At 49.6% G+C, this 12,320-nt stretch overlaps 1 protein-coding gene across 1 annotated transcript; it reads right to left on the bottom strand.

The window, feature by feature from the left end:
* Positions 1-1,033: 1,033 nt before the first annotated feature.
* Positions 1,034-12,043, bottom strand: TAB1 (TGF-beta activated kinase 1 (MAP3K7) binding protein 1). The gene is made up of 11 exons (XM_069855766.1): positions 11,977-12,043; positions 9,338-9,474; positions 8,988-9,141; positions 8,292-8,378; positions 7,601-7,739; positions 7,017-7,130; positions 4,500-4,611; positions 4,248-4,392; positions 3,269-3,491; positions 2,802-2,958; positions 1,034-1,737 (listed from the first exon to the last, which is right to left on the bottom strand). Exons 1-11 carry the CDS (start codon positions 12,007-12,009, stop codon positions 1,530-1,532), a joined length of 1,509 nt encoding a protein of 502 aa, XP_069711867.1. The 5' UTR covers positions 12,010-12,043; the 3' UTR covers positions 1,034-1,529.
* Between the last annotated feature and the right edge of the window lie 277 nt (positions 12,044-12,320).

A 12,320-nucleotide genomic window follows, 5' to 3' on the forward strand; every position in this document is an offset into this window, starting at 1 on the left:
GAAATATTTTTTCCTGATGTCAAGCCTGATGCTCTCCTGGTGGAGCTTCAGGTCATTCCCTGTTGTCCTGTCCCCTGTCACTTGGGAGAAGAGGCCAGCTCCCTCCTCTCCACAACCTCCTTTCAGGTAGTTGCAGAGAGCAATAAGGTCTCCCCTAGCTGCTGATCAGAGGGCTGGAGCATCTCCTCTACAAGGACAAGCTGAGAGAGTTGGGGTTGTTCAGCCTGGAGAAGAGAAGGCTCTGGGGAAACCTTATAGCAGCCTTCCAGTACTGAAAGGGTATGGGGGGGATGCTACAGGAAAGCTAGGTAGGGTCTCTTTATCAAGGAGTGCAGGGAGGGGACAATTGGGAATGGTTTGAAACTGAAAGTAGGTAGATTCAGACTAGATACTCAGAAGAAATTTTTTCCTGTGAGAGTGGTGAGGCAGTGGCACAGGTCACCCAGAGAAATCATGGCTGACCCATCACTGGAGGTGTTCAAGGCCAGGCTGGATGGGACTTTGAGCAACCTGGTCTAGTGGGACGTGTCTCTGCCTATGGCACAGGGGTTGGAACTGGATGATCTTTAAGGTCCTTTCCAACCCAAACCGTTCCGACTCCCTGATCTACAAGGCAGGTGCGCTGCAACATAGTTGTGGTTCAATCCAGCATGACTTCCTGCTGTGCCCTACCAGAAACCTGTACAGAAGAAGTGTGTTACAAACTCCACCTGCCCTCTACAGCTTTGCAGACAGAGTTTTCCCTTTGTGTTAAGGGAAATATCGTGTATTTTGCCAACCAAAACAATCTGAATTTATAGTTCAGGACCAAGCCATAATCCAGTACCAAATCTCAGCAAACATGTATGAGACAGAGACCTTACGCTTTTACATCACGTGCAAGGGCTCAGGCTACTTTGATGCGAGACGTTCACCTGCTGCAAGCTGCAACCCTGTGTTCTGGATGAATAGAGGGTTTCACCAGGAAGAGCTGTCACACCCACGCACGTCTGATGTAAGGAAGAGAGCAAGCCACATAGGTGCCAACGTCTGTAGCTATAAGTTATTTATTCTGCAAAATAGAGGTATCTTCTATGGAGTCGAACACTGAAATCACAGCATTATGAATTGAGTTGTGGAAACATTATGACAGCGCACACACACACACAGGCACACACAGGCACACACAGGTACACCTACACACGCACACACACGCAGCCTTTGTACAGGCCTCCAAATCTTGCATTATCCAGATGGAGCCCTCTCCACATCTTTATTTGTGAAAACCTGCAGTGAGGGTTGCATTCAAGGCCCCCTCCCCTATTCACAGGGCTTCCAAGAGAACGAGGTTGGTCAGGATTGGGTGCATGGCACAGGTAATACATGGCAACACGCGTGGAGAGAGCGCTGCACACACTCACCAGCCCTGTGTTCATCACATCCTGATAAGGAATTAACTCTCAGCAGAACACAGCCCTTGGTGGAGTGTTCTCATTCTTGCCTCAGCCTTTGCTCACACAGCTGATGTCTAGGTGAGGCACATTTTCACATTAGGACACAGTCAGTGCTCCCTGCTCGCCATGGTCCATGTTCCAAAGCCGGTAAAACTCTGCAAAATCCACGTAGGGCTCCACACGCCCATCTTCATCTGGCTGGAGCGAGTGGGTGGGTCGGGAGCGGAAGAGACCCCCATCTGAACTTGAGCTGCTACTCTGCGTGTGAGTATTCGTTGACTGGAGCGTCACAGTTGGGCTTTGGCTATGGAGGGAAAAAGAGAGAGGGAACACAGGCACCTTTATTTTTCCCCATGTAATTCTTTGGACAAGAAAAGCAGCAGCAGAAGTGCCAGCTTCTTCACAGATCAAGCTATCCTTAGCAAATAGGTAAAAAGTTGTGGTCTCTTGCTCTATGAGAGCACTGGAAATGTTGACAACTGCTTGGAACCAATGAATGCCAAAGATATCTGATTCACATTTAACTGTAAAGCCTTAAGTACAACCACGTGTCTGAGACATAGAGGGGAGGAAGCAGGAAAAAAGGAAAAGAAAAAATAATAATACTAGTAATAGTAACAATAAAGAGAGGCATGCATTCTGCTGGCCTCCTCATACCCATGCAGTACAAGCTTTATGGGAAGAGCCTGGCAGAAAGGAAGACTATTCTTGTGTGATCTGTACTGTTGCTCCAGTGCATCAGCCTCATTGTATCTGGAGCTTCCAGAACACAATAACCACAGAGCTTTGCCACTTTGCAGCATGTACACACGTCACCCTGCACCAAGGGCTGAACCTAAACCAGAGCCACTAACTAGTACGACCCTGCAAAGCGGATCCAAATAGGATCAAGTTCTAACCTTTAGCCTTTTCTTCTGTCCTGGACTCTGCCTCTAAGTAAGCCAATTTGTGCAGTGCAGCCTCTCTAGCCAACCACACAGATGTGGCCTGTGTAGCCCCTCTTCCTTATTAAAACAAAGGGCACCCACACTCCCTCCATGCACACCATCCAACACACTTGGCACCCAAAATCCAAACAGAAGGGCTGCTGGCTGCCAGAGTGCCCTCCGCAAAGAGCAGCAGATGCCGCTCCCAAGGCATGTTCCCAGAGCTGGTTCAGAACTGCTCGCTTTACTCATTCCCCAGTACTCACACAATCGTTTTCCAGCTAACACCTTACACTGGCTGTCAATACTGCAGCCAGGAGGGCCTCGCTCCAGATAAGGGAACGATTGACAGGTAACTGACAGCTGTCTCTGCTTTTCAGCCAATTTATGTAGCACAATGTGCAGGGAAAACCTGTGTGTGTCAAGAGATCAAAACATTTACTTGGTGAGGGTGGGGGTGGCTTCATCCAGAGTTGAGCTGCTGTGGGCACCGTTGACCATCTGGCCTTGGGAAGGCATGACAAGGGACAGCGTGACACTCGTTTTGCTGGTACTTTGGGAACTGGAATATGGGACAGAGACTGGGTAGACACGGCCTCCTGAGAAGGGAGAAAACAGAGTTATAAAATGCAGCTGAGACATTAGTGACTGGAGGGGCACAGCATGAAAGAAAGGACAAAGGAAGGGCCAAAGAATCTAAGAATTTATATCAAACTGTGTTTCTTAGATGCTACACTCTGTTCTGTCAAACTGTCAAAGACTCTGCACCTCAGAAGCCAATAATCCCTTTAATAAGAACATTTCTTCTACCTCGAGTATCTCCTCTCCTGATGTTAGGTCAGTGCTGGATCGATTGAGAGATCTTATCTTCCACCCTCCATTTTGTTTCATTATCTCCCCCCAACATACCTTGCGTGGGGGTCAGCGTGGGCTGGCTCATCTCGCCCAGGGGGTACCCAAAATTCCTCACAAGCAGTGTCATGTCTTCATGCCGGGGACAGAACTTGGACCGTTCCCCACCACTGGCAAAAGTGTCGCAGTGGATCCGCTTAACCCTGTCCACTACTGCTTGTGCCACAGCATCCAGTGACGTCTGCTTGGCAAACTCCGTGGCTATCATGGCTGCAATTTCCTGAGCCGAGAAGGGAAAGAAAGAAAAAGAACAAGGATGTTCAGGAGAATTTGGAGGAAACCTTTTCCAAGCATCCAATCTCACAGTTTTTACAGCAACTCATCTGACTACAGTGCCTGCCACTCTCGGATGCCAATACGTGCCCCTGTGCCTTCATAGAATCATAGGATGGTTTGGGTTGGAGGGGACCTTAAAGATCTTCCAGTTCCAACCCCCCACTTTGGTTGCTCAAAGACCCATCCAACCTGGCCTTGAACACCTCCAGGGATGGAGCAGCCACAACTTCTCTGGACAACCTGTTCCAGTGCCTCACCACCCTCACAGGAAAAAAACTCTTCCTAATTATAATCTAAATCTCCACTCTTTCAGCTTCAAACCATTCCCCCTCGCCCTACCCGTGCACTCCCTGATAAAGAGCCCCTCCTCAGCTTTCCTGTAGGCCCCTTTAATACTGGAAGGCTGCTATAAGGTCCTCCTGGAGCCTTCTCTTCTCTAGGTTAAACAACCACAGCTCTCTCAGCCTTGATTCACCCCGCTCCCTTTTAATGAGCTACTCCTAAGGCGCAGGCAACTGCCTAAAAGAACTGGCTTGGCAAAGCATATCCCATATTATTACAGATTGGAACGAGGTGGCGCAGGCATTCAACCTGGCCAGCACTCACAGGTCAGAGGAGGAGGAAAATCTGCATGGGAGCAGCCGACACTGCTGAAGTAGGTCAAGAGCCAAGGGAAGGTTTCCCCTGTGAGCAGGCTCACCTGGTTGGCCTGCCCAGGCCCATGAGCTGCCTCCAGTGCTTTGTAGAGGCCTTCAGACATAAGCACCAAGAAGCCGGTCACTCCATCCAGCGAGTGCCCTCCATGGATTTCAGGCTCTGCTATGATGGGCTTAGATTTAGCAGCACTGGAAAGAGATGGTATTATTTAGTATTTAATAGTGCCGTAGTGGGTGAGAATGGAGGGTCATGAAGAAACAAAGGGCTTGAAACCACAAAGTTGAGTTTTTCTGACCTGAGCAATTCAATATCAGTGTAGCCGTATTTGACTTTGTAATCTCCAATGCGCCGAGTGCTTTCCTGCCCACGGATAGTTCCCACTTGTTTTATTTTCCCAGCATCCAAGCCTGCCAGAATGAAAACCAAAGAAGTTTAACTGACTTTCGGAAACCTGCAGGACTTCCTCTGATTACAGTGTCAGGAATGAGAAAAGAAATATCCACAACTAAAGAGAATTGTAAGACAAAATGAGATGCCAAAGAATTATAATTCTTTGTTGGGCTCCTTATAAGGAGCCAACAAGAAGGAAAGGAAGAGCAATTTGCTCTGTTCCAAAGAACGCGCCACCTTACTAATTGTAATCTGGGACGGAAAGAGAAGGACAGAGATGCACACAGCCTGACATTCGCACTCTGCAATGGTTGGCCTCAAGACAAAGCCCACATCCTGGTCCAAAGCCACCAGTGGCAGCTGGCCTGTGCACACAGGCATTCGCTGAAAAGGCAGGAGAACATCTGCGCCTGTCAGCTCTGGACTGTGTGATGGGAGAGGGCAGCAGGGATGGGGGAAAAAAAGTACGTGAAGGATTCTGCTTTTTCTTCCACTTATAATTGATCCCTGCTCCCAAGCTCCACATCATGATACCACTAAAATGCTAGGATGCAGAGGGGGGAAAGGAGAGTTATCTACAAGAGGCACTGAATTTGCTCAAGTGGCTCAAACCAGTGTTGGCTATTCCTAAAATAAGGACAATGACCAAACAAGAATTTGTCCCCTTAATTTTATTTAATTAATCTCCACTTCAACATCCAACTCAAATCTGGCAAGGGTTAGGAAGGAATCCCATCTTGAAGAAGGTCCTAAGAGGAACCACCTGGAAGCAGATATGATTTCAGGCAGGGCTCTGAGCAGCAGAGTCACTTACCTGGACTGTTCTGCCAATCCCCCCTCCTCCCCGCTTCTGCTTATACCTACAGCTAACAGGCAGAAAATGTTCTTTTGAGATTTTATCTAGGGATGACTGTCCTCAGCACAAGGTGAAGGCAGGGGTCCAAATGAAACTCTCCCTCTGAGTCAAGCCCAGCCTCACCGCACAGATGGCTCCACACCTACCCCAGCAGTAAGACACAACTCTGCCATCTGCTGCAGACCAAAGCTGACTCATCAACACGGCCTGGCTCATTTGCCAGCTCCCGGCAGGGGGATACACGCTATCAGCAGACACAAACACAGGGAGGCTCGCAGCACGCCACAGAGGTTACGTCTAAACCACAGCAACTCTCCTGGAGCACTGAACAAGCTGCAATGTGCTGGGTGAAGAGCCTGAAGGCCAAAGACCTCTCCCCTTCCCTCAAGGGATGCAGGCACCATCATAACAAATGCTACCCCCACTACTTTTTACCACTATGCATGGATCTAGGCCTACAACTACCTCCTCTGGGCCCAAAACAGCCCGTGCACACAAGCTTGTTCCGCAGCCTCTCTCTTCTGCTGGGAAAACCAGCAGGAGACCCACTGCTGCGCCAGGTTCAGAAGGTCAAGTACTTCTAGCAGATCCCTGTTGTGCTATGGACTGTGGGTAAATTCTGCATAGTATTTTTGGCAGTAGAAAGGCAGTCAAAGGGTCTCTTTCCCTGGATTCCCGTATTCAGTCTTCTCTTTCATAGCATACACCACTACTGCAGGAGTAAAAGTAAAAGAGGAAATGGAAGAGAAATGGAACCAAACAAGACCCAGCAGCAGTAAATTATATTGACAGCCTCACCACATAAGGATATGCCCACTAGGCAAACCTCATGAAGAATGTCAAGTTAGAGCTACCTAAACAAAAGTACAGAACATCAGTATCTCAACAAAAAGAACTGGGTGCTAGCAATCACACAAGTGGCCTGGGCTAGTTCTAGACAAAGAAGGAAAACACATCAAACTGTAGAGGAAAAGGGAGATTGCCTAAAGCAAAATGTCAGCATTAGAGTTCAATTGTTACTGATGTGAAAGCAGTAATGCCAGTGCTTAGTCTAGCTCCATCTGAAGCACACCTGCTTTTTTTGCAGCAGCTTGTACAAAGGCACATTAAAAGACACCATCCCGAGGGTGCGGCATCACATAGAACTTAACCCAGCATAACTGTGGTTTGCCTCCAAAGGAACAGTTATATACCGCCCATCCCATTTCTGCCCTCAGGCTGTGTAGTTCTACTGTGTGTTTCCACTCCCGTCTTCCTATGGATTCAAGCAATCACACAGCTGGAGGGCAAATCAATGTCAGTTTGGCAGCTGGACACAAAACTAATTCTCAGACTTGTAAAAAAAAAGAGACAGTTTTCTGCTGGTTCAGTGAACTGAACTTACTCACTCTGTAGGCTCACAATGGCAAGATACGCAGAAAAAGAAGGCACTGAACTTGTAATTTGAAACCACAGAAAGCTTCTTTTTGTAGTTATTTATTGTTTCCTGTGGTTTGAGTCATTCCTGGTGCTCCAGATAAACAGAGGCATATGATGTTGTCGGATAAGAACATGAAACCCACTCACCTAGCTGGGAGAAGCGAAAAAGTTCATCCTCGTTCTCTGTTGTGTGGTCCACGTTGAGCTGAGTCACCTGCAGCCCATCCACCGTGGACTTGCATAACAGTGCCCGGTTGGTACCTGCAGTGGGAGCAGTGAGATGAGGCACCAGATAGCTCTGCCATTTAAGAGGGAGAACATATCAAAACGGAAAAAGAACAGGAGAGGGGAATAAAGACAGAAAAGAAGAGAAAGGCTCATGTACTGTCTCATTATGATATCCACAAAGTAGTCTTGCTAGCAGCATAGAAGTTCTACTAGGCAGCTTTTCATCCAGGCCTGAGCTAGTATCTCACAAGAAAGTTCTCCACTTCTCAGTGAACCTGCACTCCTGTCTCTCGACCCATTTTCCCTCTATTCTTTAATCACACACATTGCATCAGCCAGCATCTGCAGAGATAAAGAGCCAGGCTGATTCAAGTAAAGAGTGTATCACTCCTTGGCTACAGACCAAGGAAAATGTCCCCAATATTCAAATTTCTATGACTTCCTAGAACCACAGCAATCCTCAGAAACACCTAGACTGAGGTGCTGACAAAAAAATAACTCACCCACGTTGGCGATATAGAGCTTGTTGTTGAGAACAACAGCCACAATAGCCATGGCTCCTCCAGAGATTTCCTGTTCTACAGCCTTCAATCTCTCCACAACCTTTGAGTACTGAGGTGGCAATTGGTGGTGAGGGACACCCTGGAATCCAAAATGAGGGAGAAGCTTAAATGCATACAGCCCACAACACAGAAACCACAGGTGGAACCAAGATTCTGTAGGGAGGGGACTTGTCTTGGTATGTCTTAGCCTCATGCCAAGATTATGCAAGATGTACTATTATTCGTTCAATCCTAACAAATGACACAGCACCAATAAGGTCCTGGAAACAACAGTTCAGTTCACCTGAAGGACAAAATCCACACCCTCTCAGATACCATGGAAATTTGAAGCCTTGCCTCTCATTTGCTTCATATGGCTTTGTCCTGAAAAAGCCACACATACAGATTGAAATCCTCTCCATATGTTCAGTTTCTTAACAAGACAACCATTTACGGGTCTAAGCAGTACGAGTATGAACAGCGGGAACTCTGGGAAACAGACCAAGATGCATGCTTCACTTCACACAATCTCCCAGAAAAGAACCACACAGAAATAATTTTCAACCACAGGACCAGACCAACATGCCCAAACCACATGGAGCAATCTGGAAGGTATGACCTCTAGCAATCTCTGTTCTTAAGGCTGCATTACCTCTGGTAGCTGGGACTGCAGGCTGGCCTTCTCTGCCAAGGCATCGTCAATGGACTCCAGGAAACTTCTTTCTACCACATCAAAAGCCTAAAATAGGACATAAAAAGAAAATAAGCTCTTATCCAATACCTATAGAGCTTTGAGGTTACCCATCCACACCTCCCCCGAACTGGCTCATAGCTGTTGACAACAGATCACTGCATCACATTGAAACACGATTATTTTACCACAACTAGTTAATAGCTTGTAAAAACAACCTTCAACTACTCAAAACAGGAGACAAAACCATAAAAATTACACTCAGAGCAATGTCGGAGACCTATCTGATTTTGTGTGTTGATTGAAAGGACTTGTCTATCACTCAAGAAAGCACACTCACAAATCCATCTCCCCGCACGCTAACTTCCCCCTTTCACTCACTGTCATCCTCCCAGGCTGACTTGTTCCTACATGTCCACTGAAGACCAGCTGCAGCTTTCTGGAGAGCTCTCAGCACTGTGCTGACAGAGCCAGGGGGACAGATGGATATGAGGCGGGAGTGAAACAAAGCTCTACAGCTGCTAAGGATGAGTGCAATTCCAACCATCAGGAGACATTTCCAAGCCTCTCCGAAACCAGATGCTGCCCCCCTGGTGGCAAAAAGAGGAGGTGGGTAGTGTGAGAAGCAGGAGCCGTTCTCAGCCAAAGCTTCTTTACCTGCAGCAGAACTCGACGCACATCAGCATCGCTGTGATCTGCATGTAGCTGGCCCAGCAGCAATTCTGCAGAGAGCCTCTGACCCACAAAGTTAGTGACTCGATTGCCATCATAGCCATTGAAGACACCATAGAGGTAGCAGTTGTTCTCACTCCTGTTAAAGGGGGCAGAAGCAAAGAGGTCACAGATGTCTGTGATGTCTGATGTTACCTACCTAACAAGTTCCTCCAGACACCTCCTGCACGCTCACGCCCCACCCTCTTGTTCTGAATCCTGCGTGACAAATTAAACACCGCTTCTACACGCACTTGCGTCTGCAGGAGTCTGTCTCCTAAGTGCAACCCACTTACCTGAATTTTAACCAGTTATCTTCCAAGGGGTGACCCTCTGTCCCCTTGCCATCCGCACTGTAGGAACGGTTAGGAGCCGAGCCCACACCAGAGAGATGGCAGGATGGCAAGTCATCTGTCCAGCTGGGCTGCTGCTCCTGAGAGACAGAAAGAGGAAAGAGACCACGATCAACCCCAAGCGGCCTGAAGTATGGATCTTGGTCCAGTACAGGTTACAGGTCCATCTCCAACCCTTCTCTCTTTGCTAACAGATTTAGAAGCCAATGCCAATCTCATTCCTAAGAATGCCTGTACAAATAAATTCCTTTTTGGACCAAGTGTTTGGCATCGTTTTGCTTTCATTTAGCCTGGTGGGTACTGAACCCATAAATTTTACAGGATGACCCAAGGTCTTACCATGGTGAGCCCTGGATTGTCCATGCAAGGTCACAACACACACCACCCCAACCAATTACTTCATATTCCCTGCTGCAGAACTGGATCGCTCGCCACTTCCTTTCCCTCTGCAGCTGAGCTCTGGCTGCACCTCCAACTCTTGCTAACAATAAAAAAAGAGCTGAAATGGAACAGATCCTCCTAGCAGACATGCTAAAGCACATGGAGGATGGGGAGGTGACTAATGGCAGCCAGCACAGCTTTACCAGGGGCAAGTCCTGTATGACCAACTTAGTAGCTTTCTATGATGGGGTAACCACAGCAGTGAACACAGGTAAACACACTGATGGATGTGATCTATCTGGACTTCTGTAAAGCCTTTGACACTGTCCTCCACAATATCCTGCTCTCTCAATTGTTAAGATATGTATTTGATGGGTGGATGGTTCAGTGAATAAGAAACTGGTTGGATAGTTGTATTCAGAGTAGTGGGCAATGGCTCAAAGCCCCCCTTAGGGGTCTGTACTGGGACCAGTGCTGTTTAATATCTTCATCTATGGTATTGACAGCGAGATTGAGTGCACCCTCAGCAAGTTTGCAGGTGACACCAAGCTGAGTGGTGCAGTTGCCACACCGGAAGGACAGGAGGGACCTGGAGAGGCCAGGAGGGACCTGGAGAGGCCAGAGAACGGGTCTGTGAGAACCTCATGAGGTTCAACAAGGCCAAGTGCACAGTCCTACACCTAGGTCAGGGCAATCCCTGATTTCAATACAGGATAGGGGATGACATGATCTAAAGCTGCCCTGCAGAGAAGGACTTGTGGGTGCTGGTGGATGAGAAGCTTGACATGAGCCGGCTATGTGCACTCACACCCCAGAAGGCCAACCGTAAGTATCCTGCGCTGCATCAAAAGAAGCGTGGCCAGCAGGTCAAGGGAGGTGATTCTGCCCCTCTGTTCCTCTCTTGTGAGACCTCATCTGGAGTATTGCGTCCATTTCTGGAATCCTCAACATAAGAAGGATATGGAGCTGTTGGAACAGGTCCAGAGGAGGGCTACAAAGATGATCAGAAAACTGGAGCACCTCCCATACTAGTACAGGCTGAGGGAGTTGGGGTTGTTCAGCCTGGAGAAGAGAAGGCTCAGAGGAGATCTTATAGCGACCTTCCATTACCTGAAAGGGGCTACAAGAAAGCTGGAGAGGGACTGTTTACAAAGGCTTGCAGTGATAGGACTAGGGGCAATGGGTATAAACTGGAGAGTGGCAGATTTAGACTAGATATAAGGAAGAATTTCTTCCCGATGAAAGTGGTGAGGCACTGGCACAGATTACCAAAAAATTTTGTGCATGCCCTATCTTTGGAGGTGTTCAAGGCCAGGTTGGATGGGGGCTTGTTCAGCATGATCTAGTGGGAGGATCTAGTCCCTGCCCACGGCAGGGGGGTTGGAACTGGATGATCTTTAAGGTCCCTTCCAACCCAAACTATTCTAAATTGCACCAGAGTTTTACAACTGATACAGCACAGCACTACCTGTTCATTCAGTGGATCGAACCCTCACACACCCGTGGGATGGAGCAGGAGGAAGGCTGCTGTTCCCTACTGGATACGCTCACCCAGGACAAGGGATGTGGGGCCCTATTGCTGCCAGGAGCATCCCAGCCAATTACTTCATATTCACTGCTGCAGAACTGGACCACTCACCACTTCCTTTCCCTCTGCTGCTGAGCTCTGGCTGCACCTCCAACTCTTGCTAACAAGAAAACAGAGGTGAAATTGCACCAGACTTTTACAACCGACACAGCACAGCACTACCTGTTCATTCGGTTGATCGGACCCTCGCACGCCCGTGGCAAGGAGCAGAGGAAAGGCTCCTGTTCCCTGCTGGACTACACTCCCCCAGGACAAGGGGACTGGGACTCTGTTGCTGCCTGCAGCGAGACATCCCCGGGGCCGCCCCCTCCCTGGTGCACACACGGCCTGCAAGCACCGGTTTCCCCTCGCAGAAGGGAGCACCCCACAGCCCCCCTCCCCGCAGCGCTGCAGAGCGGCAGCACGGCCCGGGGTCGCTGAGCTCGTCCCCAGGCCGGGAGCCTCTGCCCTCAGGGGACAGCACCCCAGCTCCCCACCCGAGCCTCGGCCTTCCCGCACGGTGGGACTAGGAGGAGGAGGAGGAGAAGAAGGAGGAAGAAGAGGCCGTGCCGTCCCTCCCTCGCACCCACCTGGGGGGGTGCCCGTGCTCGGAGAGGGGGAAGGAGCCACTCACACTCTGCAGCAGGCTCCTCCTCTGCGCCGCCATCTTGGACCAGGAGCGGCCTCCCCCCCTCCACCTCCCCCTCAAGCCCGCACGCCCTCGTCCTCCAGAGCAGACGAGTCGTCCGGGCAGAGCGGCCGCGCTGCAGGAACACACCCAACCCCCCGCCACCCGCCTCCGCGAACAGGCCCCCGGCCCCGCCCACCCGCGCGGGATGGCCCCGCCCCCCGGCCCCGCCCAGTGGGCGCGCGCGTCGGGCGCGGGGGAGCACGTGCGCGCCCAGACAGACGGACAGACAGACGCACGGTGTGGGTAGGGGGCATTTCCCTACCACGCACGGGCAGTATAGTACGGCC

This window comes from Phaenicophaeus curvirostris, chromosome 1 (assembly GCF_032191515.1).
Source record: "Phaenicophaeus curvirostris isolate KB17595 chromosome 1, BPBGC_Pcur_1.0, whole genome shotgun sequence".
Taxonomy (NCBI): Eukaryota; Metazoa; Chordata; class Aves; order Cuculiformes; family Cuculidae; genus Phaenicophaeus; species Phaenicophaeus curvirostris.